General features: G+C 45.5%; 2 protein-coding genes across 4 annotated transcripts in view; one reads left to right on the forward strand and one right to left on the reverse strand.

The window, feature by feature from the left end:
• The window catches only part of rassf4a (Ras association domain family member 4a), a 327,866-nt gene that overhangs the window by 256,144 nt on the left and 44,411 nt on the right, over positions 1-27,311 (reverse strand). The gene's annotated exons all lie outside the window — the stretch shown is intronic.
• LOC134358284 (alveolar macrophage chemotactic factor 2-like) overlaps positions 1-27,311 on the forward strand; it is a 41,405-nt gene that overhangs the window by 1,065 nt on the left and 13,029 nt on the right. Inside the window, exons 1-4 of one of the 2 annotated variants that reach the window (XM_063070318.1) lie at positions 8,124-8,269; positions 20,248-20,332; positions 21,033-21,159; positions 24,271-24,360. In XM_063070318.1, coding sequence (XP_062926388.1) covers positions 20,266-20,332; positions 21,033-21,159; positions 24,271-24,360 — 284 coding nt within the window. In that variant the 5' untranslated portion in view covers positions 8,124-8,269; positions 20,248-20,265. Of the gene's footprint in view, positions 1-8,123; positions 8,270-20,247; positions 20,333-21,032; positions 21,160-24,270; positions 24,361-27,311 lie in introns of those variants that run through there. The other variant, XM_063070319.1, reaches the window with a different exon arrangement.

Here is a 27,311-nt window from a genome sequence, read left to right on the forward strand (position 1 = left end):
TGTTCAAATTTCAAGGCTCTGAGATTCGTTTCTTTCAAGATTTTCCAAGCAAAGTTGTTCGACAACACTCTGGATCTGTGACTGTAATGCGAGTGGCCTTTCAAAAGCAGAGGCAACCCTTCCTTCTCTATCCAGCTAAATGAAGGCTTTTCGCTAAAGACTCTGGGGTTCTTATCTTTGAAGATCCAGCCGATTCACTGCGTTTTATTAATTCTCTCTCCGATGAGTCCGAAGCCTGAAGTTTAAAAGACTTCAATTATTTGATCGTTTTGCGATATAAGGAATGATGAGATCGGAAGAATTGAGAAATACGGAAAGTCTTGGTATTAAAAAGTACCTTTATCTTTGAGATAGACTGGTTTGGACGGTTTTAACTTTAGAAGATATTTTATGGGATCTATTGGAAGATTGTAGAAATTTTAAACCATTTAGAATTTCTTTCTGTTTGCTATATATATGATTTAATTGTTTCTTTTTGCTTTGTATGGTTTTGTTAAGAATTCTTAACTACTATTCGGGTTTTTTTTTTACATTTTATAGTTAGATGTAAAAATTTAAAGATGGCAATGTTTTCTTTCCTGTGCAAATATTTCAAGAATTTGTTTTGGAAGTGCTTTTTTTCTTATCTAATGTTATGAAAGTTACTTTCCAAATTGAAGACCATTTCTGTTAACTGTTTTTTCTAATTTAATTGTAATGGGTTGTATGTCGACTGCAATGAGTCGTATACTCAGGAGAGGGAGACAGATTACTTTTTTTTATTTGTACCTTTTACTTAGGCAGGTGGAGTTCAGAATTGCTTCTATGCATTTCTTGGGGCCTGCGTCAATTAATATCGACTTATTTCTGGGCTATGAGGGTTGGGTGGGTTTTTCTCTTCTTTTTAATTTCTATTTTTTATTCCCATTATGGAATTCCGGAGCGTATACAAATTATTATTATTGTGTTTATCACCACCATTTAAAATTTCTTTATCCTGACATGTGTTTAACTGTTTTCTTTAGATATAAAGTTTCATGATGTTAGTTAAACATGATTTGGTGGTTGTTTTTTTTTCTTTTTCTTATATACATACATGATCGTAAGATGTATCGCTCTGGGAGTTGGTTCCTAATGGTCTTCTCTTTTTTTGTTTTATAGTTAGTGGGGTTTTTTTTAGTTAGCTGGGGTTCTCTTTTTTCCTTCTTTCTCTTTTATAAATTTTTTTTTCATTAGCATATATATGTTTTTTTTCAGCTTTATTAATTATATATATACTAATTTGTTGAATCTCTGTATTTTATAGCTGTAGAAGATTATATTAATAAAAAGATTTAAAAATGAAATGAAGGAAGCTGGAGCTGCAGCTCGATGACCTTTGGCTTGTTAGGGAAAATGAACCAGTGATAAACAGGAGCCACAGGGAGGCAGTCATCCTAAGACTACAGGAGACAGATAAATGGAGGACTGCCAGGAGAGGGAACGGAGCATGTCAGGTAGTGGAGAGCACCCCTGTGGCCGACCCCTCAACAATACGTACCCCATTTTGAGAACTGCTGGGGAAGCAACAACAGCCATGCTTCCTGCACTGAGACTGGGCCTGTGGCTCCGAAGGGGAGGGAACTAAAGAGGATGGCAGCAGTAATAAGGGGCTCTATATTCAGGAGGACAGATAGGCGATTCTGTGGACACGAAGAAGAAACACGGAAGGTAGTTTGCCTCCCAGGTGCCAGGATCTGCGAAGATTCTGAATGCATCCACAATATCCTGAAAAGGGAGGGTGAGCAGCGAGAAGTCGTGGAACTTATTGGTATCAACAACATACGTAGAAAAAGGGAGGAGGTCCTAAAAAAGGAATAGAGGGTATTAGGAAGGAAGCTGAGAAGTAGGACCTCAAGGGGAGTAATCTCAGAACTACAGCCTGTGCCACGTGACAGTGAAGATGGGAATAGAATGAGGTGGCTGATAAATATGTGGCTGAAGAATTGGAGCAGGGGCAGGGACTCAATTTTCTGGATCATTGGGACCTCGTCTGGGGCAGGTGAGACCTGTACAAAAGGGACGGGTTGCACTCGAATCCAAGGGGGACGAATATTCTTACGAGCAGATTTACTAGAGTTGTTGGGAGTGGTTTAAACTAATATGGCAGGGGGATGGGAACCAGTATGAATGAGATGAGGGTGAGCCAACAGGTTTACCAGTAGATGATGGGTGTAACATGAATGTAAGGAAGGACAAGCCAATGATTGAGTACAATTGCGGACAGAGCAAAGAGTTAAATTGTACCACAAGGGCAAAATTCAAAAGGGCGAGGAATGCAGGACTGAAGGTGCTGTATTTAAATACATGTAGCATTCAGAATAAGATGGATGAACTCATGGCACAATTAGAGATTGGTCGGTATGACATTGTGGGCATCACTGAGTCGTGGCTGAAAGAAGACCATAGCTGGGACCTTAACATCTAAGGATATACTTTGTATTGAAAGGACAGGCAGGAAGGCACAGGTGGTGGTGTGGTTCTGGTGGTAAGGGATAGAATTACATCTTTAGAAAGAGGCGATATAGGGTCAGAGAATGTTGAATCTTTGTGCGTACGGTTAAGAAACTATAAGGGTAAAAAAAAAAATCATGGGGATCATATATTGGCTTCCAAATAGTAGACAAGATGTGAGGTTGAGGTTGCAAAGGGAGCTGGAAAAGGCAGGTAATAAGGGTAATGACTCAATTGTAATGGGGGACTTCAATATGAAAGGGGATTGGGAAAATCAGGTTGGTGTTGGATTGCAAGAGAGGGAGTTTATTGAATGCCTATGAGATGGCTTTTTAGAGCAGCTTGTGCTTAAGCCTAGTTGGGGAAAGGTTATCCTAGATTAGGTGTTGTGTAATAACCCAGATCTTATTAGGGAGATGTAAAGGAACCCTTAGGAGACAGTAATCATAACATGACTGAATTCATACTGCAATTTGAGAGGGAAAAACATAAGTCACATGTATCAGTGTCACAATGGAATAAAGGGAATTTCAGAGGCATGAGAGAGGAGCTTGCCCAGGTGGATTGGAGGAGGATGCTGGCAGGGATGATGGCACCGCAGAAACATAGAAAACCTACAGCTCAATACAGGCCCTTCGGCCCACCAAGTTGTGCCGAACATGTCCCTACCTTAAAAATTACTAGGCTCACCTATAGCCCTCTATTTTTCTAAGCTCCATGTACCTATCCAAAAGTCTCTTAAAAGACCCTATCGTATCCTCCTCCACCACCGTTGCCGACAGCCCATTCCACACACTCACCACTCTCTGAGTAAAAAACTTACCCCTGACATCTCCTCTGTACCTACTCCCCAGCACCTTAAACCTGTGTCCTCTTGGGGCAACCACTTCAGCCCTGGGAAAAAGCCTCTGACTATCCACACAATCAATGCCTCTCATCACCTTATACACCTCTATCAGGTCACCTCTCATCCTCCATCGCTCCAAGAAGAAAAGGCCAAGTTCATTCAACCTATTCTCATAAGGCATGCTCCCCAATCCAGGCAACATCCTTGTAAATCTCCTGTGCACCCTTTCTATAGTTTCCACATCCTTCCTGTAATGAGGTGACCAGAACTGAGCAGAGTACCCCAAGTGGGATCTGACCAGGGTCCTATATAGCTGTAACATTACTTCTCGGCTCTTGAACTCAATCCCATGGTTGATGAAGGCCAATGCACTGTATGGCTTCTTAACCACAGAGTCAACCTGCACAGCAGCTTTGAGTGTCCTATGGACTCAGACCCCAAGATCCCTCTGATCCTCCACATTGCCAAGGCAAGAGTAGATATCAGACTGCTGGGTTTGATGCTGGAGAGGTAGTAAGGAAATGGTGGACAAACTGAATAAGTATTTTGTATCTGTCTTCACTGTGGAAAACACAAATAGTATGGTGTAAGTTCAAAAGTATCAGAGGGCAGAAGTGTATGAAGTTGCCATTACTAGGGAGAAGGTGTTTGGGAAGATGAGGTGGCTGGGAAGATTGTGTAGGCATTAGTAATGATCTTTTAAGAATTAGTAGTTACTTTTAAGTAATGATCTTTTTAATAAACCCAGAGCCAGGATCCCTTAGGCAGTTTGATGTTGTTTACAACTTCACTTTGGCAACCTCTGTGACGACATTGGTGCCAAGCTGTATCGGCGCTTGCCCTTCCCTTGGACTACTTCAGTGACATGGAGAGGGGGAACCCACTGCACGGGCAACAGCTGGTTCTTCTAATCTTCCCACCCAGGCTTGCACCCTGGAGAGAACACAGCCCACCAGAGGTGCAAATCCATGATGCCCTGGAATTGATGGCTGTGTACTATAAAGAGTAAAAGGGAGGTGAGAGTTGATATTGAACCTCTGGAAAATGATGCTGGTGAGGTAGTAATGGGGGACAAAGAAATGGCAGATGAACTTAATCAGTACTTTGCATCTGTCTTCACTGTGGAAGACACCAGCAGTGTGCTAGAGGTCCGTAGTGTCAGACAGCAGGAGTAAGTGCCATTGCTATTACAAAGGAAGATGTGGTAGTCAATCTCAAAGGTCTTAAGGTGGATAAGTCACCTGGACCTGATGGACTACATCTGAGAGTCTTGCGAGAGGTTGCCGAAGAGATAACGAACGTATTGGTCACGATCTTTCAAGAATCACTTCATTCTGGCATGGTGCCAGAAAACTGGAAGATTGCAAATGTCACTCCCCACTTTAAAAAGGGAGGAAGGCAAAAGAAAGAAAATCATAGGCCAATTATCCTGCTACCTGCTGAACCGTGTCTACGCCCACCTGGACAAGCCAGCGAGCACTGTGAGGGTCATGTTTTTTGACTTCTCCAGTGCGTTCAACACCATCCGCCCTGCTCTGCTGGGGGAGAAGCTGACAGCGATGCAGGTGGATGCTTTCCTGGTATCATGGATTCTTGATTACCTGACTAGCAGACCACAGTACGTGTGCTTGCAACACTGTGTGTCCAACAGAGTGATCAGCAGCACTGGGGCTCCACAGGGAACTGTCTTGTCTCCCTTTCTCTTCACCATTTACACCTCAGACTTAAACTACTGCACGGAGTCTTGTCATCTTCAGAAGTTTTCGGATGACTCTGCCATAGTTGGATGCATCAGCAAGGGAGATGAGGCTGAGTACAGGGCTATGGTAGGAAACTTTGTCACATGGTGTGAGCAGAATTATCTGCAGCTTAATGTGAAAAAGACTAAGGAGCTGGTGGTGGACCTGAGGAGGGCTAAGGCCCCGGTGACCCCTGTTTCCATCCAGGGGGTCAGTGTGGACGTGGTGGAGGATTACAAATACCTGGGGATACGAATTGACAATAAACTGGACTGGTCTAAGAACACTGAGGCTGTCTACAAGAAGGGTCAGAGCCGTCTCTATTTCCTGAGGAGACTGAGGTCCTTTAACATCTGCCGGACGATGCTGAGAATGTTCTACGAGTCTGCGGTGGCCAGTGCTATCATGTTTGCTGTTGTGTGCTGGGGCAGCAGGCTGAGGGTAACAGACACCAACAGAATCAACAAACTCATTCGTAAGGCCAGTGATGTTGTGGGGATGGAACTGGACTCTCTGACAGTGGTGTCTGAAAAGAGGATGCTGTCTAAGTTGCATGCCATCTTGGACAATGTCTCCCATCCACTACATAATGTACTGGGTGGGCACAGGAGTACATTCAGCCAGAGATTCATTCCTCCGAGATGCAGCACAGAGCGTCATAGGAAGTCATTCCTGCCTGTCTCCATCAAACTTTACAACTCCTCCCTTGGAGGGTCAGACACCCTGAGCCAATAGGCTGGTCCTGGACTTATTTCCTGGCATAATTTACACATTACTATTTAATTATTTATGGTGCAACTGTAATGAAAACCAATTTCCCCTGGGATCAATAAAGTATGACTATGACTATGACTAAACTCAGTGGTTGGGAAAATGTTACTAAGGATATTTCACGGTACTTGCAGACTAATGATAAAATAAGTCAAAGTCAGTGTGGTTTCTGTAAAGAGAAATCTTGCCTGACAAGACTATTAGAGTTCTTCCAGGAAGTAACAAGCAGGGAAAGGCAGTGGATGTCTTTTACTTGGATTTTCCGAAGGCATTTGATAAGGTGCCACACATGAGGCTGCTGAACAAGATAAAATCCTGTGGCATTACAGGAGAGATACTGGCATGCATAGAGTAATGATTGACAGGCAGGAGTTAGTCAGTGGGATTAAAGGGGGCCTTTTCTGGCTGGCTGCCAGTGACTAGTGGTGTTCCTCGGGGGTCAGTATTGGGACCGCTACCTTTCAAATTGTTTGTCAGTGATTTGGATAATGGAATTGATGGCTTTGTGGCAAAGTTTGCAGATGATACAAAAGTAGGTAGAGGGATAGGTAGTGCTGAGAAAGCAATGTGATTGCAGCAGGACTTAGACATATTGGAAGAAAGGGCAAAAAAGTGGCAGATGGAATACAGTGTGGGGAAATGTATGATAATGTATTTTGGTAAAAGGAACAATAGTGCAGACTATTATCTAGATGTTGAGAAGGTTCAAACATCAGAGGTGCAGAGGGACTTCGGAGTCCTTGTGCAAGACTCCCAGAAGGTTAATTTACAGGTTGAGTCTGTGGTAAAGAAGGCAAATGCAATGTTGGCATTCATTTCAAGGGGAATAGAATATAAAAGCAAGGAGATAATTCTGGGCCTTTATAAGACACCAGTCAGGCTGCACTTGGAGTATAGTCAACAGTTTTGGGCCTCTTATCTCAGAAAGAATGTCGTCTTTGGAGGTTCGCAAGGATGGTTCCGGGAATGAAGGGGTTAACATATGAGAAATGTTTGGCAGCTTTGAGCCTGTACTCACTGGAATTTAGAAGAATGTTGGGGTGGTCTCTTTGAAACCTACCAAATGTTGAAAGGACTAAATAGGGTGGAGGTGGAGAGGATGTTGCCTATGATGGGGGTATCCAGAACTAGAGGGCACAGCCCCAAAATCGAGGGGCGATCATTTAGAACAGAGGTAGGGAGGAATTTTTTTAGCCAGAGAGCGGTGAATCTGTGGAATGCTCTGCTACAGACTGTGGTGGAGGCCAAGTCTGTGGTTATATTTAAGGCAGAAGTTGATAGTTTCCTGATTGGTCAGGGCATCAAGGGATATGGTGAGAAGGCAGGTGTATGGGTTGAGTGGGATCTGGAATTATGGAATGGCAGAGCAGACTTGATGGGCTGAATGGCCTAATTCTGCTTCCATGTCTTATGGTCTAAGCCCTTGTAGTCCAATGAGCCACACACTGCAGCAACCCACTTATTTCTGTGGCTGCACTGCAACGTGATGTTCACTGCCATCTCATGTGCGTGTTATGCTGTTTATGATTGTTTGCTCTGAAATAATGTTGTTTTGTTTGGCTGTATTCATGTTTATTCATGTATGGCTGACTGACAATTAAACTTGAACTTTACACTAGCTTCATCCAGGAAGAATTTACAATGACCAATTAACCTATTAATCGGTAGGTCTTTGGACTGTGGGAGGAAACTGGAGCAGTCAGAGGTGACCCACGTGGTTCACTGGGGGATTTACAAACTCCTTACAGATGGTGCTGGAACTGAACTCTGGAAACTCCAGCACCGAAGTAGCATCGGACTATCCGCTATGCTACCATTGTGTCCAAAATTAAGGATTGGTCCAAGAGTTTATTTTCAAACCATTAACCTGCTTTCTCTTTAAGATCCAAACCTATGCACCAGTTCCCAAAGTACAGGTCGACCTTCACTAATCCGGCACCATTGGGATCCGAGGAGTACCGGATTAGTGAAAATGCCGAATTACAGAAGGATCACTTTAGGCATAATCAGTGCCGGATTATCGAAGGAACCAGATTACAGGTAGTCGGATTAGTGAAGGTTGGCTGTAATACCTTTGTCGTTCCAAACTGGATTTACAGCTGTTTGGTCTATTCCCTGGAATTTACAGAGAGGTTACAACAAGGGATCTTTTATTAGATAATTCTAAGCAGCTTTCCCAGGGGAACTTTCAAAATCTGAGCAGTAAAGCAGTCACACAGACTTGTGGTGAATTTCACCATCTCATCTATTGTAAGATAGTTCTCATATTTGTAGAAAACTTTGGTTTTGAGCCAACTCCTTCAGGAAATCATGTGGTTATCCACCCACTACATACAGCTCCATTTACCTTTCTCTCTCACTCACACACACTGATAAGCTTCTTAAGGAGGTAAAGCTTTCAAACCGCTGGAGCACCTGAAGTGCAGACATCTTCAGAAAGGTCAGTCCCGGCCACGTTACAGTCTATCACAAACGGGAGAAGATCTGCAGATTAATAGATTAATTACAGTCCATCAAATCATTTATGTTAAACTGGGAATACTTGGCATGCAGCTAAAATATAAACTGACGCGACTGTAATTGTGACATGATCCGTACTCCTCAGTCGAGTCTGTACTTTGTGGGAGTGGTCTTTCATTTGTAAAGGATACTGGAAGTCGTTTAAGTTCTTGGAACGTAACACTGTTTATGGAGGTTGAAAGTTCTGAATGTTACATCTGCCAAGTAATTATCTGTAGAACAAGCTTTCTGAAAGCGCAATGAATGTTGCAAAAAGAGTTTGATGTTTTCTTTTTAAAAAGAGCTCTAGTTAGACGCAGCAACATGGCAAGATGAGGAATACTTGAGGGACCAGTCTGAACTTTAACCCACCCCCAAGCAGTCCCTGATGTCGCCTGATGCCTGACTGTTCCAGCCCATTCTGAACAAATGTCAACCCATCCCCAACCAGCAGTCCCTGACATCTCCTGACGCCTGCCTATCCCAGCCTGTTCTGAACACAACTCCAACACATTCACTTCTGCTCTCTTTTCAATTCTCCCTTCATGAGGTCTACATTTGGCCCACTGATTCACTCAGCAGGTTCCTGTACATGCTGGTCAGGCAGCCTCTGTAGTGCCAGAGTCATAAATGCCCTTCCGCCCAACTTATCTATGCTGACTGCAGGCATCCCACCTCTCCCGGAAGTTCTGGGAGTCTCCCGCATATTGATAGTGGCTCTCTGACGCCTGCAAATTATATACAGTATCCCAGAAATCGATTTTTTTGAGAGGGAGGGAGATACGTACATATATATAGGCAGATGGGGTGGCATGGCTTTATTGGTAAGAAATGATATTGAATCATTAGAAAGAGGTGACATAGGATCGGAAGGTACAGAATTTTTATGGGTTGAGCTAAGAAATCGCAGGGGTAAAAGGACCCTGATGGCAGTTATATACAGGCCTCCAAACAGCTGCAGTGATGTGGACTACAAATTACAACAGGAAATAGAAAAGGCTTGTCAGAAGGGCAGTGTTATGATAATTGTGGGGGATTTTAACATGCGAGTGAATTGGGAAAATCAGGTCGGCACTGGATCTCAAGAGAGAGAATTTGTAGAATGTCTGCGAGATGGCTTTTTAGAACAGCTTGTTGTTGAGCCTACTAGGGGATCGGCTGTACTGGATTGGGTATTGTGTAATGAACCGGAGGTGATTGGAGAGATTGAGGTGAAGGAACCCTTAGGAGACAGTGATCATAACATGATTGAGTTCACTGTGAAATTTGAGAAAGAGAGGCCGAAATCTGATGTGTTGGTATTTCAATGGAGTAAAGGAAATTACAGTGGCATGAGAGAGGAACTGGGCAAAGTTGACTGGAAGGGGATACTAGCGGGAAGGACAGCAGAGCAGCAGTGGCTGGAGGTTATGTGAGAAGTGAGGAAGGTGCAAGATAGATATATTCCAAAAAAGAAATTTTTGAATGGAAAAAGGATGCAACCGTGGCTGACAAGAGAAGTCAAAGCCAAAGTCAAAGCAGAGGGCATACAAGGAAGCAAAAGTTAGTGGGAAGACAGAGGATTGGGAAGTTTTTAAAACCTTACAAAAGGAAACTAAAACAACAGGAATTCTGCAGATGCTGGAAATTCAAGCAACATACATCAAAGTTGCTGGTGAACGCAGCAGGCCAGGCAGCATCTATAGGAAGAGGCGCAGTCGACGTTTCAGGCCGAGACCCTTCGTCAGGACTAACTGAAGGAAGAGTGAGTAAGGGATTTGAAAGCTGGAGGGGGAGGGGGAGATGCAAAATGATAGGAGAAGACAGGAGGGGGAGGGATGGAGCCGAGAGCTGGACAGGTGATAGGCAGAAGGGGATACGAGAGGATCATGGGACAGGAGGTCCGGGAAGAAAGACGGGGGGGAGGTGACCCAGAGGATGGGCAAGAGGTATATTCAGAGGGACAGAGGGAGAAAAAGGAGAGTGAGAGAAAGAATGTGTGCATAAAAAAGAGTAACAGATGGGGTACGAGGGGGAGGTGGGGCCTAGCGGAAGTTAGAGAAGTCAATGTTCATGCCATCAGGTTGGAGGTTACCCATACGGAATATAAGGTGTTGTTCCTCCAACCTGAGTGTGGCTTCATCTTTACAGTAGAGGAGGCCGTGGATAGACATGTCAGAATGGGAATGGGATGTGGAATTAAAATGTGTGGCCACTGGGAGATCCTGCTTTCTCTGGCGGACAGAGCGTAGATGTTCAGCAAAGCGGTCTCCCAGTCTGCGTCGGGTCTCACCAATATATAAAAGGCCACATCGGGAGCACCGGACGCAGTATATCACCCCAGTCGACTCAGGAAACTAAGAAGGTCATTAAGAGAGAAAAGGTGAACTATGAAAGGAAGCTAGCAAATAATATCAAAGAGGATACTAAAAGCTTTTTCAAGTATATAAAGAGCAAAAGACAGGTGAGAGTAGATATAGGACCAATAGAAAATGATGCTGGAGAAATTGTAATGGGAGATAAGGAGATGGCGGTCAGTCTTCACTGAGGAAGACATCAGCAGTATACCGGACACTCAAGGGTGGCAGGGAAAAGAAGTGTGCACATTCACAATTACAACAGAGAAAGTACTCAGGAAGCTGAATAGTCTAAGGTAGATAAATCTCCCGGACCTGATGTTCTGAAGGAAGTGGCTGTGGAGATTGCGGAGGCATTAGCATTGATCTTTCAAAAGTCAATAGATTCTGGCATGGTTCTGGAGGACGGGAAGATTGCAAAGGTCACTCTGTTATTTAAGAAGGGGGCAAGGAAGCAAAAAGGAAATTATAGACCTGTTAGCTTGACATCAGTGGTAGGGAAGTTGTTGAAGTCGATTGCCAAGGATGAGGTTATGGAGTACCTGGAGGCTTATGACAAGATAGGCAGAACTCAACATGGTTTCCTTAAAGGAAAATCCTGCCTGACAAACCTATTGCAATTTTTTGAGGAAATTACAAGTAAGCTAGACAAGGGAGATGCAGTGGATGTTGTGTATTTGGATTTTCAAAAGGCCTTTGACAAGGTGCCACACATGAGGCTGGTAAACAAGATAAGAACCCATGGAATTATGGGATAGTTACATAGGTGGATAGAGTGTTGGCTGATTGGCAGGAAACAGAGAGTGGGAGGCAGACAAGTGGGTCACGGTTAGGAGGGGGAAGGGGAAAAGTCAGGTAATAGGGAGTACCCCGGTGGCTGTGTCCCTTAACAACAGGTACTCCTGTTTGAGTACTGTTGGGGGGGGACAGCTTACCCGGGAGAAGCAACAGTGGCCATGCCTCCGGCACAGAGTCTGGCCCTGCAGCTCAGGAGGGTAGGGCAAGGAAGAGGAGGGCAGTTGTGATAGGGGACTCAATAGTAAGGGGGTCAGATAGGTGATTCTGTGGACGCAGTCCAGAGACCCGGATGGTAGTTTACCTCCCTGGTGCCAGGGTCCGGGATATTTCTGATCATGTCCAAGATATCCTGAAGTGGGAGGGTGAGGAGCCAGAGGTCGTGGTACATATAGGTACCAATGACATAGGTAGAAAAGGGATGAGGTCCTGAAAGGAGAATATAGGGAGCTAGGAAGGGAGTTGAGAAAAAGGACCGCAAAGGTACTAATCTCGGGATTACTGCCTGTGCCACGCGATAGTGAGAGTAGGAATGCGATGAGGTGGAGGATAAATGCGTGGCTGAGGGATTGGAGCGGGGGCAGGGATTCAAGTTTTTGGATCATTGGGACCTCTTTTGGCGCAGGCATGACCTGTACAAAAAGGACGGGTTACACTTGAATCCGAGGGGGACCAATATCCTGGCAGGGAGATTAGCGAGGGCTACTGAGGTGACTTTAAGCTAGAATGGTTGGGGGGTGGGAATCAAATTAAAGAGGCTAGGCGTGAGGAGGTTAGTTCACAACAGGGGGATGGGAACCAGTGCAGAGAGACGGAGGGGTGTAAAGTGAGGGTAGAAGCAAAAAGTACAAAGGAGAAAAGTAAAAGTGGCAGGCCGACAAATCCAGGGCAAGCATTAAAAAGGGCCACTTTTCAACATAATTGTATAAGGGCTAAGAGAGTTGTAAAAGAGCGCCTGAAGGCTTTGTGTGTCAATGCAAGGAGCATTCGTAATAAGGTGGATGAATTGAAAGTGCAGATTGTTATTAATGATTATGATACAGTTGGGATCACAGAGACATGGCTCCAGGGTGACCAGGGATGGGAGCTCAACGTTCAGGGATATTCAATATTCAGGAGGGATAGACATGAAGGAAGGGGAGGTGGGGTGGCGTTGCTGGTTGAAGAAGAGATTAACGCAATAGAAAGGAAGGACATAAGCCGGGAAGATGTGGAATCGATATGGGTAGAGCTGCGTAACACTAAGGGGCAGAAGACGCTGGTGGGAGTTCTGTACAGGCCACCTAACAGTAGTAGTGAGGTCGGAGATGGTATTAAACAGGAAATTAGAAATGTGTGCAATAAAGGAACAACAGTTATAATGGGTGACTTCAATCTACATGTAGATTGGGTGAACCAAATTGGTAAAGGTGCTGAGGAAGAGGATTTCTTGGAATGTATGCGGGATGGTTTTTTGAACCAACATGTCGAGGAACCAACCAGAGAGCAGGCTATTCTGGACTGGGTTTTGAGCAATGAGGAAGGGTTAATTAGCAATCTTGTCATGAGAGGCCCCTTGGGTAAGAGTGACCATAATATGGTGGAATTCTTCATTAAGATGGAGAGTGACATAGTTAATTCAGAAACAAAGGTTCTGAACTTAAAGAGGGGTAACTTTGAAGGTATGAGACGTGAATTTAGCTAAGATAGACTGGCAAATGACACTTAAAGGATTGACGGTGGATATGCAATGGCAAGCATTTAAAGGTTGCATGGATGAACTACAACAATTGTTCATCCCAGTTTGGCAAAAGAATAAATCAAGGAAGGTAGTGCACCTGTGGCTAACAAGAGAAATTAGGGATAGTATCAATTCCAAAGAAGAAGCATACAAATTAGCCAGAGAAAGTGGCTCACCTGAGGACTGGGAGAAATTCAGAGTTCAGCAGAGGAGGACAAAGGGCTTAATTAGGAAGGGGAAAAAAGATTATGAGAGAAAACTGGCAGGGAACATAAAAACGGACTGTAAAAGCTTTTATAGATATGTAAAAAGGAAAAGACTGGTAAAGACAAATGTAGGTCCCCTGCAGACAGAAACAGGTGAATTGATTATGGGGAGCAAGGACATGGCAGACCAATTGAATAATTACTTTGGTTCTGTCTTCACTAAGGAGGACATAAATAATCTTCCAGAAATAGTAAGGGACAGAGGGTCCAGTGAGATGGAGGAACTGAGCGAAATACATGTTAATAGGGAAGTGGTGTTAGGTAAATTGAAGGGATTGAAGGCAGATAAATCCCCAGGGCCAGATGGTCTGCATCCTAGAGTGCTTAAGGAAGTAGCCCAAGAAATAGTGGATGCATTAGTGATAATTTTTCAAAACTCGTTAGATTCTGGACTAGTTCTTGAGGATTGGAGGGTGGCTAATGTAACTCCACTTTTTAAAAAAGGAGGGAGAGAGAAACCGGGGAATTATAGACTGGTTAGCCTAACGTCGGTGGTGGGGAAACTGCTGGAGTCAGTTATCAAGGATGTGATAACAGCACATTTGGAAAGCGGTGAAATGATCGGACAAAGTCAGCATGGATTTGTGAAAGGAAAATCATGTCTGACGAATCTCATAGAATTTTTTGAGGATGTAACTAGTAGAGTGGATAGGGGAGAACCAGTGATGTGGTATATTTGGATTATCAAAAGGCTTTTGACAAGGTCCCACACAGGAGATTAGTGTGCAAACTTAAAGCACACAGTATTGGGGGTAAGGTATTGGTGTGGGTGGAGAATTGGTTAGCAGACAGGAAGCAAAGAGTGGGAATAAACGGGACCTCTTCAGAATGGCAGGCGGTGACTAGTGGGGTACCGCAAGGCTCAATGCTGGGACCCCAGTTGTTTACAATATATGTTAATGACTTGGATGAGGGAATTAAATGCAGCATCTCCAAGTTTGCGGATGACACGAAGCTGGGTGGCAGTGTTAGCTGTGAGGAGGATGCTAAGAGGATGCAGGGTGACTTGGATAGGTTGGGTGAGTGGGCAAATTCATGGCAGATGCAATTTAATGTGGATAAATGTGAAGTTATCCACTTTGGTGGCAAAAATAGGAAAACAGATTATTATCTGAATGGTGGCCGATTAGGAAAAGGGGAGGTGCAACGAGACCTGGGTGTCATTATACACCAGTCATTGAAAGTGGGCATGCAGGTACAGCAGGCGGTGAAAAAGGTGAATGGTATGCTAGCATTTATAGCGAGAGGATTCGAGTACAGGAGCAGGGAGGTACTACTGCAGTTGTACAAGGCCTTGGTGAGACCACACCTGGAGTATTGTGTGCAGTTTTGGTCCCCTAATCTGAGGAAAGACATCCTTGCCATAGAGGGAGTACAAAGAAGGTTCACCAGATTGATTCCTGGGATGGCAGGACTTTCATATGAAGAAAGACTGGATGAACTGGGCTTGTACTCGTTGGAATTTAGAAGATTGAGGGGGGATCTGATTGAAACGTATAAAATCCTAAAGGGATTGGACAGGCTTGATGCAGGAAGATTGTTCCCGATGTTGGGGAAGTCCAGAACGAGGGGCCACAGTTTGAGGATAGAGGGGAAGCCATTTAGGACCGAGATTAGGAAAAACTTCTTCACACAGAGAGTGGTGAATCTGTGGAATTCTCTGCCACAGGAAACAGTTGAGGCCAGTTCATTGGCTATATTTAAGAGGGAGTTAGATATGGCCCTTGTGGCTACGGGGATCAGGGGGTATGGAGGGAAGGCTGGGGCGGGGTTCTGAGTTGGATGATCAGCCATGATCATAATAAATGGCGGTGCAGGCTCGAAGGGCCGAATGGCCTACTCCTGCACCTATTTTCTATGTTTCTATGTTTCTAAAGGGATCCTATTCTGGTTGGCTGCCAGTTACCAGTGGTTTTCCACAGGGGTCCATGTTGGGGCCGCTTCTTTTTACATTGTACATCAACGATTTGGATTATGGAATAGATGGCTTTGTGGCTAAGTTTGTTGATGATACAAAGATAGGTGAAGGGGCCGGTAGTGCTGAAGAAACAGAGAGTCTGCAGAGAAACTTGGATAGATTGGGAGAATGGGCAAAGAAGTGGCAAATGAAATACAATGTTGGAAAGTGTATGGTCATGCACTTTGGTAGAAGAAATAAAAGGGCAGACTATTATTTAAATGGGAAGAGAATTCAAAGTTCTGAGATGCAACAGGACTTGGGAGTCATCATGCAGGATACCCTTAAGGTTAACCTCCAGGTTGAGTTGGTGGTGAAGAAGGCGAATGCAATGTTGGCATTCATTTCTGGAGGAATAGAGCATAGGAGCAGGGATGTGATGCTGAGGCTCTATAAGGCACTGGTAAGCTTTAATTTCCTCGGGGTCAATATCACAAGTGACCTGACTTGGTCCAGCCAAACAGAATCCACTGCCAAGAAGGCCCACCAGTGTCTTTACTTCCTGAGAAAACTAAAGAAATTTGGCCTGTCCCCTAAAACCCTCACTAATTTTTATAGATGCACCGTAGAAAGCATTCTTCTAGGGTGCATTACAACCTGGTATGGAAGTTGTTCTGTCCAAGACCGGAAGAAGCTGCAGCAGATCGTGAACATGGCCCAGCACATCACACAAACCAATCTTCCGTCCTTGGACTCACTTTACACTGCACACTATCAGAGCAGTGCTGCCAGGATAATCAAGGACACGACCCACCCAGCCAACACACTTTTTGTCCCTCTTCCCTCCGGGAGAAGACTCATGCAGCCAGATTTGGGAACAGCTTCTTTCCAACTGTGATAAGTCCGCTGAACGGATCCCGACCCGGATCTGGGCCGTACCCTCCAAATATCCAGACCTGCCTCTCAGTTTTTTTTGCACTACCTTACTTTCCATTTTTCGATTTTGTATTTATGATTTATAATTTAAATTTTTAATATTTACTATCGATTTGTAATCCAGGGAGTGGGAAGCGCAGAATCAAATATCGCTATGATGATTGTACGTTCTAGTATCAATTGTTTGGTGACAATAAAGTATAAGACCTCACTTGGAGTACTGTGTGCGGTTTTGGGACCTTACTTAAGAAAGGATGTGCTGACATTGGAGAGGGTTCAGAGAAGATTCAGTAGAATGATTCCAGGAATAACAGGGTTAACATATGAGGAACGTTTGTCCGCTGTTGGACTGTACTCCTTGGAGTTTAGAAGAATGAGGGGGGACCTCATAGAAACATTTCAAATGTTGAAAGGCATGGACAGAGTGGAAGTGGCAAAGTTGTTTCCCATGGTGGGGGAGTCTAGTACGAGAGGGCATGACTTAAGGATTGAAGGGTGCCCATTCAGAACAGAGATGCGAAGAAATTTTTTTAGCCGGAGGGTGGTAAATCTGTGGAATTTGTTGCCATGGGTGGCAGTGGAGGCCAAGTCATTGGGTGTATTTAAGGCAGAGATTGATAGGTATCTGAGTAGCCAGGGCATCAAAGGTTATGGTGAGAAGGTGGGGGAGTGGGACTAAATGGGAGAATGGATCAGCTCATGATAAAATGATGGAGCAGACTCGATGGCCAAATGGCCGACTTCTGCTCCTTTGTCTTCTGGTCTTATGGTTTTATACATATATGCATATGTACATATATACACATACACACACACATATATTATATATGTAAATAGTTTCAATATGTGATCAAATAAATTGTTGTGTTCTTTCATAATCAAATGTCCTGTATACATACACCCTCGGAGGTCAACGGGGGGGGGGTAAGGGGTTGCGGGGGGTGGGTGTGGTGGTGCTACCTCCCTGAAATGAGTTTTTGCAGGATGGCATGTCTGTGACTGTGTTGCCCAGTGAGCTGGGCCCATCTGCCCACCTTTGACCCAAAGCCCTCCACACCTCTCCTATCCATGTACTGATCTAGATGGCTTTTAAAGTTTGATAATCTGCTCACCTCAACCACAATTTCTGGCAACTCATTCTATATACACACCACCCTCTGCATTAAGAATCTGTCCTCCTGTCCCTTTTAAATCTGAAACATAAAGCTCTTATTTTAAGCACCCCCTCTAAAGGAAAAATACATGTGCTTTCACCTTATCTATGCCCCTCGGAACTTGTACATCTCCCTGCCCAAAATATCAACTGTTTATTCCCCTCCATTGATGCTGCCCGACTTGTTGAGTTGCTCCAGCATTCTGATTGTGTTGCTGAAGATTTTCAGCATCTACAGAATCTCTTATTTACCCCCATCAGGTCACCCCTCAATCCCCCACATCCCAGGGAATGAAATCCTAGTCTACAAGCCTCTCCTTGTAACTCAGGCCCCAAGTCCAGGCAACACCCTGGTAAAAAAAAATCTTTCCTGCACTAGGAAAGGGTGACCGAGGAGAGGTTGAAGCTACAGGCCAGCAGCTTCCCCCAGATCTGCACAGTGCATCGTCAAAGACTGGATGCTACAGCATTAAAGTGGGAGGGGGAAGTTTAAAGGAGCAACACACGTAACTCAGCAGGTCAGGCAGGAATAAAGAGTCTGTTTCAGGCTGAGGCCCCTCATTAGGACTGGAAAGGAAGGGGGTAGAAATCAGAATAAGGCGGTGGAGACACACAGAAAATGCTGGAGGAACTCAGCAAGTCAGGTAGCGTCTACAGAGGGGAATGAACAGTTGATGTTTTGGGTTGAGACCCTTCATCAGGACTGGAAAGGAAGGGAAATAAATCCCAGAATAAGATGGGGGGGGGGTGGAGAGAGAGAGTCTAGTCCCTTTTCCTCAAACACTCCTGCTCCCCCCCCATTGCCAGGCCCTGGTCTCAAGGCTGTTCATCAGCTGGGCTGTTGAAACCCAGTCACAGGTATCCGTAGACGCTGTTGAAACCCAGTCACAGGTATCCGTAGACGCTGTTGAAACCCAGTTACAGGTATCTGTAGGTGACTGAGTCACGGGTATCTGTAGGTGACTGAGTCACGGGTATCTGTAGGTGACTGAGTCACGGGTATCTGTAGGTGACTGAGTCACGGGTATCTGTAGGTGTCTGAGTCACGGGTATCTGTAGGTGACTGAGTCACGGGTATCTGTAGGTGACTGAGTCACGGGTATCTGTAGGTGACTGAAACACGGGTATCTGTAGGTAACTGAGTCACGGGTATCTGTAGGTAACTGAGTCACGGGTATCTGTAGGTGACTGAGTCACGGGTATCTAGGTGACTGAGTCACGGGTATCTGTAGGTGTCTGAGTCACGGGTATCTGTAGGTGACTGAGTCACGGGTATCTAGGTGACTGAGTCACGGGTATCTGTAGGTGTCTGAGTCACGGGTATCTGTAGGTGACTGAGTCACGGGTATCTGTAGGTGACTGAGTCACGGGTATCTAGGTGACTGAGTCACGGGTATCTAGGTGACTGAGTCACGGGTATCTGTAGGTGTCTGAGTCACGGGTATCTGTAGGTGACTGAGTCACGGGTATCTAGGTGACTGAGTCACGGGTATCTAGGTGACTGAGTCACGGGTATCTAGGTGACTGAGTCACGGGTATCTGTAGGTGTCTGAGTCACGGGTATCTGTAGGTGACTGAGTACGGGTATCTGTAGGTGACTGAGTCACGGGTATCTGTAGGTGACTGAGTCACGGGTATCTGTAGGTGACTGAGTCACGGGTATCTGTAGGTGTCTGAGTCACGGGTATCTGTAGGTGACTGAGTCACGGGTATCTGTAGGTGACTGAGTCACGGGTATCTGTAGGTGACTGAGTCACGGGTATCTGTAGATGACTGAGTCACGGGTATCTAGGTGACTGAGTCACGGGTATCTAGGTGACTGAGTCACGGGTATCTAGGTGACTGAGTCACGGGTATCTAGGTGACTGAGTCACGGGTATCTGTAGGTGACTGAGTCATGGGTATCTGTAGGTGTCTGAGTCACGGGTATCTGTAGGTGTCTGAGTCACGGGTATCTGTAGGTGACTGAGTCACGGGTATCTGTAGGTGACTGAGTCACGGGTATCTAGGTGACTGAGTCACGGGTATCTAGGTGACTGAGTCACGGGTATCTAGGTGACTGAGTCACGGGTATCTGTAGGTGACTGAGTCACGGGTATCTAGGTGACTGAGTCACGGGTATCTGTAGGTGACTGAGTCACGGGTATCTAGGTGACTGAGTCACGGGTATCTGTAGGTGACTGAGTCACGGGTATCTATAGGTGACTGAGTCACGGGTATCTGTAGGTGACTGAGTCACGGGTATCTGTAGGTGACTGAGTCACAGATATCTGTAGGTGACTGAGTCACGGGTATCTGTAGGTGACTGAAACACAGGTATCTGTCGGACCTTCCACGTACAGCCATGCACTCTGATACTGGAACAGCATGCAAGGGTGGGGTGACCTTCACGTTGATTTCTGCAATGGCACCTAGCAGGGGTGCTGACTGAATGTGGTGGAACAAGGCACGAGACCTACAAGACCATTAGATACAAGCTGAATGGCCTAATTGCTGCTCCACCATTCCATCAGGGCTAATTTATTATCCCTCTAAACCCCATTCTCCTGCCTACTCCTGTAACCTTTGACACCTTGACTAATCAAGGACCTATCAACCTGCACACCTGTCTATGGCTAAGAATTCTACGTACAGACTATGAAAGAGGGACTGAGATCATATATATTGCAGAGAGGTTATCTACATCCCACTCTCCTCCTCCAGCTCCCAAGAAAAACCTCAAAACCAAAGTTTGCTTCTCCCTCAATTTCTTAGTCACCAAAGCAACCTGGAAAATCTGTGGTATTTCAACTGATGTTTATTATTATTTTCTTCAGTCAGTCAAACATTTGGAGATGAATTTCAGATTGCAGATACTTGCTCAGATTGCAGCTCTATTTTTGCTCCTACACACGTGTACAGGTGAGTGGTGATATCTGAAATTCCTTCACTGGCTGCTTTTAAAGATAAACTTTACTGGCCATACATACATCGAGATATATATGTGTCTTTTGTTTGGCTAGTTTGATGCAAGTCACCACACATCACATTCTGGCACTAATGTAGCATGCCCTCACTTACTAACCTGCTAACCTGTATGTCTTGGAATGTGGGAGCACCCAGGCGGCCACAGGAGAACGTACAAACTCCTTACAGACAACAGCATGAATTGAACCCCGATCATCGGATCGCTGGTGCTGTAACGGTGTTAGACTCACCATCACCCTACCGTGCAATGAAGCCTGTTACAGTTGGCAGCAAACTGGCATAAGAAGTGAACATGGCAGTGTAGCAGTTAGCACAACACTATTACAGCTAAGGGCGTTGGAGTTCAGAGTTCAATTCCGACATCCTTTATACATTACTCCTGTGAGTGTGTGCGTGTTTCCTCTGGGTGCTCCGGTTGCCTCCCACAGTCGCAAGGTGTACCGGTTAGTAGGTTAATCGGTCACTGTAAATTGTCCTGTGATTAGGCTAGGGTTAAATCGGTGGGTGGCTGGGTGTTGTGGCCGGTCGGGCCTGAAGGGTCTGTTCTGTTTTGTATCTCTAAAAATAAATAAAATATTCAGCCAGTTTTGTGGACCAATTGTAAAATAATCTTTAATTCTCTATCCTTGCCAAGTTGAGGCATCAGGAGTACCTGGATTCAGATGCCTCTGTCCCGTATCTGTTAAAGCTGTACATCCAAAGATCATCAAGGACTTCAACATAATTCCAAAGTCAACTTACTGCACCAACACTGAAGTTATGTAAGTACCACAGGTGTTGGCATCAGTTTGCAAGGGAACTCATACACCACATACCTTGGTCACATTTGTCCCTCAGCTTACATCACCACACATCACCTTACATCCTCTCATTCGATGGTTCTGAAAATCTTTGAATCGCTCCATAATAGTGTCCATTTTCAAGAGCTGGTCCTCAACAGGGCATAGCATCAAGTGGCAAGGATCCCCAGCGTCCAGGACACTTTCAAAAGGTAATGCCTCAAACCTCAAACAAGGCAGTGTCCATCGCTCAGGATGTGCCCTCTTCTCACCGAGGAGGGACAGGAGCCAGAAGACACACACTCACCATCTCACAACAGCTTCTTCCCCTCCACCATCAGATTTCTGAATGAGCAATTCATCCATAGATACTATCTCAATACTTTCCCTCTTGTTTTGCACAAATTAGTTAATTGAAAAATATATAAAATTTCTTATTCTCATTTATAGTTTTTATTATGTACTGTAGCCACAGAACAGCAAAGTCCATGACCTTTGCCAGTGATACTAAACCTGATTCTGATTTTAAAGATGTACAGGTTAAAGGGTCACATGGGTGTAATTGGGCAGTGTGGGCTCGTTGGCCCAGAATGCCTGCTACCTTGCTGTATCTCTAAACAGCATTTTATTTACCAAGTCTGATATCTTGGCAATGTTTCAGAGCGTGGGAATGGGTGTGACAATATCCATGCTGAAATAGGACATGGGTCGACAGCAACCACATGATGCTTTACAACAGGCACCATTGAGCTGGGCGTGACTGAATAACTTACAGCTGCTGGGACGCGTTACCGGGAAGCCCAGGCACACTAGCACATTCCCACAATTTGCTCTGCCCTTATTCCCAGCCTGGGATCAGAATCACGTGTACTATCACTGACATAGGTCATGAAAGTTGTCATTTTGCAGCAGCAGTTTAATGTGAGACATAACACATTACTGTGAATTACAGTAACTATATAGATACAATAAATAAACAGTGCTCACAGGCAAACCTCACAGAGGAGAGGGCTGAATCCTAGAGTGAAGGGCCGTGGTCAGGGGAGAGGTTAAAGCCTGGAGTGAAGGGCCGTGGCCAGAGAGGAGGCTGAATCCTGGAGTGGGGGGTCAATGGCTAAAGGGGAGGTTAAAGCTTGGAGTGAAGGGCCGTGGTCAGATGAACCCTGAAGACAGCTGCTGCATGGAGAGAAACAGGAGATCACAGGGTTATGGGGGTGGTGAGAGGGGAAAGGAGGTGGAGGTTGGTTCTTGCTTCTTTTCCTCCATATAGACCAGCAGTCAGTTACAGAGGGCCTGCAGGTGGATCAAACTGTTCTCACCCGGGAAAGCACAAACACATACCCAGGACTTTCCACGGTGAAACCAGGTTACCTTATCCCTAACTCTAACCCTAACCCTAACGCGACACTGCTGGTATCAAACTATCAGTCTCTGCTCTTCTTCCGGGTTCATCAGATGCATGGAGAGGGAGAGCTTGCTACACGGGCAACGGCTTGCTCTCCGCATCATAGTTCCCAGGCTTGCCCATCTAGACAGGTAGGACGCCATCTCCACGGTTGACTCTGACCGCTGGACCTCACCTCACCAGGTTACCACTCGTGGTTCTGGATGTTCAGAGCGAGTTAGTGTGAAATCCAACCCTCTTGTCAATGGAATCTTCCTCCTCTCACCTGTCATAGGGAAATCGAAACATAGAAAACCTACAGCACAATACAGGCCCTTCGACCCACAATGCTGTGCCGAACATGTACTTATTTAGAACTACCTCGGGTTACCCATAGCCCTCTATTTTTCTAAGCCCCATGTAGCCATCCAGGAGTCTCTTAAAAGACTATCATATCCGCCTCCACCACCATTGCCAGCACCCATTCCATGCACTCCCCACTCTCTGCAAAAAACTTACCCCTGACATCTCCTCTGTACCTACTTCCAAGCATCTTAATACTGTGCCCTCTCGTGTTAGCCATTTCAACCCTGGGAAAAAGCCTCAGACTATCCACATGATCAATGCCTCTCATCATCTTATACACCTCTGTCAGGTCACCTCTCATCCTCCGTCACTCCAAGGAGAAAAGGACAAGTTTACTCAACCTATTCTCATAAGGCATGCTTCCCAATCCAGGCAACATCCTTGTAAATCTCCTCTGCACCCTTTCTGTACTTTCCACATCCTTCCTGTAGTGAGGTGACCAGAAATGAGCACAGTACTCCAAGTGGATCTGACTAGGGTCCTGTATAGCTGTAACATTACCTCTCGGCTCCTAAACTCAGTCCCACAATTGATGAAAGCCAATGCACCATATGCTTTCTTAACCAGAGTCAACCTGCACAGCAGCTTGAAAAATTTCCCCTCCCAACCTCCACAGTGACAGGGATTCAGGTTCAGCTATCTGGTTGGTGCAAAGATTTCTCCTAATTACACTGCATGGTACAGCGTCAGAGGCAAGGACCGATGATGCAAAGTTAACCCCAGGTCAATGATTTGAAAACAGGGGAATTTGCTCTGAAAATACAGAAATAATTGTTAGTCAGCTTATTATTGCAAAACATACTGAGGTGCAGGGAGAATCTTGCCCGGCATACAGATCAGATCATTGCACAGTACAATGAAGTAGAACAAAGTAAAAGAATAACAATGCAGAACAAAGTGAAACTGCACAGAGAGCTTGCAGTGCAGGTAAACAAGATGCAAGGCCACAATGAAATAGATAGTGAAGTCAAGAGAGCATCTTATCCTACCACTCAACAGCGAGATGAAGCTATCCTTGAGCCTGGTAGTGAGGCCATTGTATTTTTTCCCCAATGGGGAGGGGGGCCATTGGGTCTTTGATTATGTTAGCTGCTTTACCGAGGCAGGGATAAGCATGGAGAGTCTGTGGAGGGGAGGTCGGTTTCCAGGATGTGCTGTGTCCACAACTCTCTGCAGTTTCTTGGGGTTGATGCATTCAACCTAAGCAGACAGACTGAGTAATTCAAAGCCGGTAGGTTAAATGCGGGCCTTACGTGATTCACCTGACATTGTTTTTGCATTGCCAACATGACGACATTGTTTTGCTCTCATCCACAATCATTAACCTATAACTTCTTCTGCAGATTAAGGGTGAGTTACAAGAACACAGAAATGGATGTCTGTGTGCAGGCTGGTGGGAAGCAAAGTGTCCGGCTGCAGAGCTGTTGGGAAAGGTCAGTACAAAACATTTACTGAAAAGAACTTTTAGGGGCACTCAAAGCAAGAGAGATAAACTGCTCTTGTTACTGTTGACCCTCTTTGAGCAAAATCAGTTGAATAATTCAGGGTAGAGTCTAAATCAAGGCACCTTTCAATCAAACTGGATCAGGGCAAAGCTGATATCTTCACCAGAGGGTGAATAGAGGGTAACTATAGGAAACTCAGCAGGTCAGGCCGCATCAACTGAGAGGAATAAAGAGCCTACTTTTCAGGCTGAGACCCTTCATCAGGACTGAAAGGGAAGGGGGAAGAAGCCAGAATAAGGAGGTGGTGGTGGGGGGGGGGGGAGAGGAAGGAGCACAAGCTCAAAGGTGGCAGGTAAAACCAGCTGAGGGACAGATGGGTGGGTGGGGGCTGGCAGAATAAAGTAATGGGGAAGTGGTAGGTGGAAAGGGCAAAGGACTGAAGAAGGAGGAATCTGATAGGAGAGGAGAGTGGCCCATGGGAGAAAGGGGAGGGGGGGCACCGGAGGTGGTTGCCAGGTAAGGAGAAGAGGCAAGTGGGGAGACAGAATGGGGAATGAAATGGAGAGGAGGGGGAGGAGAGAAATTACTGGAAGTCAGAGACATTGATGGTCATGATGTCAGGTTCCAGGCTACCAACCCGAGATCGGCCTCACATGCCAATTTTTGTCAGATTGGTATGTGTTTCCTATGACTGGGGAGGCTACGAGGTGACCAGACACTCAGTGCTGGAATGATTTGATGGACGGGATATAGAGAAGTTATTAATGAAGAGCAGGTCACAGAGGGCAAGGACTCTGCAATACTGTGATGTGATGGCCTCCCTTTGGTCAAAGAGCAGAAAACAGACAGCTGGAGGAGCTCGGCAGGTTGAGCATACCTGTGGAAGTGTCAATGTCCGAGCTGTACCTGTGGAATTGTCAATGTCCGAGCTGTACCTGTGGAATTGGCAATGTCCCAGCTGTACCTGTGGAATTGGCAATGTCCCAGCTGTACCTGTGGAATTGGCAATGTCCCAGCTGTACTGTGGAATTGTCAATGTTTTGAATCTATTTAAGTTAAAGATATGCTTTATTTGTCAAATGTACATCAAAATATACAGTAAAATGTGTTGTTTCATTAACAACCAACACGAGGATGTGCTGGGGACAGCCCGCATTGTCACCATGCTTCCAGTGACAACACAGCGTGATCACAAGTCACTCACCCTAACCGATATGAGGGAGGAAACTGGAATACTGGGGAAAATCCATGTGGTCACAGGAAAAATAAACAAACTCCTTTCAGACAACAGCTACAATTGAATCTGGAGCCCTGAGCATTTTTATCAGATTCAGATTTGTTTTGTCACGCGTACATGGAAACATGCAGTGAAATGTGTAGTTTGGTGACAGCCCACAAATGTTCCCACACATTCCGGCGCAAATATAGCACGCTCACCATGTTCAGCAGAACAACACAGAACACAACAAGCAACAAAACAACAACAACAAAACAAGCCCCTTTCTCACCTCTCCCCCCGCCCCGCCAAAAAAGACTAGAGACACAGACAGGCTTCCAGCTCCAGCATAGCCCTCCACACCCCCCACCCCTGGCCCCCATCCACCAGTCCCTGGCCTGAATGTGCAAATAACAGGCCTCCAACTTCCAAGTTCAAAGTTTGAAGAAAATTTACTATCAAAGTATGTCTGGATATGCCACCATATACTATCCTGAGATTAACCTTCATGCAGGCATTTACTGGAAAATAAAGGAATTTGTTTGAATTTACAAAATAAATGCTATACTTCAACAGCCCTGAGATTCGAAGTAATCAATACCAAGTATTGAGTACAGGAGATGGGATAGTTATGTTGATTTTGTAGAAAACATTCTGAGGCCTAATTGTGGGTAGTTTTGGTCACCTACCTACAAGAAAGATGCAAATAAGGTTGAAAAAGTACAGAGAAAATTTATAAGGATGTTGTTTGGTCTGGAGCAACTGACTTTGTCCCTTAGAATATAGAAGATTGAGGGGAGATTTGACAGAGAGATACAAAATTATGAGGGGTATAGATAGGGTAAATGCAAGCAGGCTTTATCCACTCTCAGGATGAGGCTTTTCATTCTAGGACGAGGGAGATGTCTTCCTTTTTTAAAGAAAGGGGCTTCCCTTCCTCCACTATCAACTCTGCTCTCAAACGCATCTCCCCCATTTCACGTACATCTGCTCTCACTCCATCCTCCCGCCACCCCACTAGGAATAGGGTTCCCCTGGTCCTCACCTACCACCCCACCAGCCTCCGGGTCCAACATATTATTCTCCGTAACTTCCGCCACCTCCAACGGGATCCCACCACTAACCACATCTTTCCCTCCCCACTTCTCTCTGCATTCCGCAGGGATCGCTCCCTATGCAACTCCCTTGTCCATTCGTCCCCCCCATCCCTCCCCACTGATCTCCCTCCTGGCACTTATCCGTGTAAGCGGAACAAGTGCTACACATGCCCTTACACTTCCTCCCTTACCACCATTCAGGGCCCCAAACAGTCCTTCCAGGTGAGGCAACACTTCACCTGTGAGTCGACTGGGGTGATATACTGCGTCCGGTGCTCCCGATGTGGCCTTTTATATATTGGCGAGACCCGACGCAGACTGGGAGACCGCTTTGCTGAACATCTACGCTCTGTCCGCCAGAGAAAGCAGGATCTCCCAGTGGCCACACATTTTAATTCCACATCCCATTCCCATTCTGACATGTCTATCCACGGCCTCCTCTACTGTAAAGATGAAGCCACACTCAGGTTGGAGGAACAACACCTTATATTCCGTCTGGGTAGCCTCCAACCTGATGGCATGAACATCGACTTCTCTAACTTCCGCTAGGCCCCACCTCCCCCTCGTACCCCATCTGTTACTTATTTTTATACACACATTCTTTCTCTCACTCTCCTTTTTCTCCC

This window comes from Mobula hypostoma, chromosome 18, assembly GCF_963921235.1.
Source record: "Mobula hypostoma chromosome 18, sMobHyp1.1, whole genome shotgun sequence".
NCBI classification, from domain to species: domain Eukaryota; kingdom Metazoa; phylum Chordata; class Chondrichthyes; order Myliobatiformes; family Myliobatidae; genus Mobula; species Mobula hypostoma.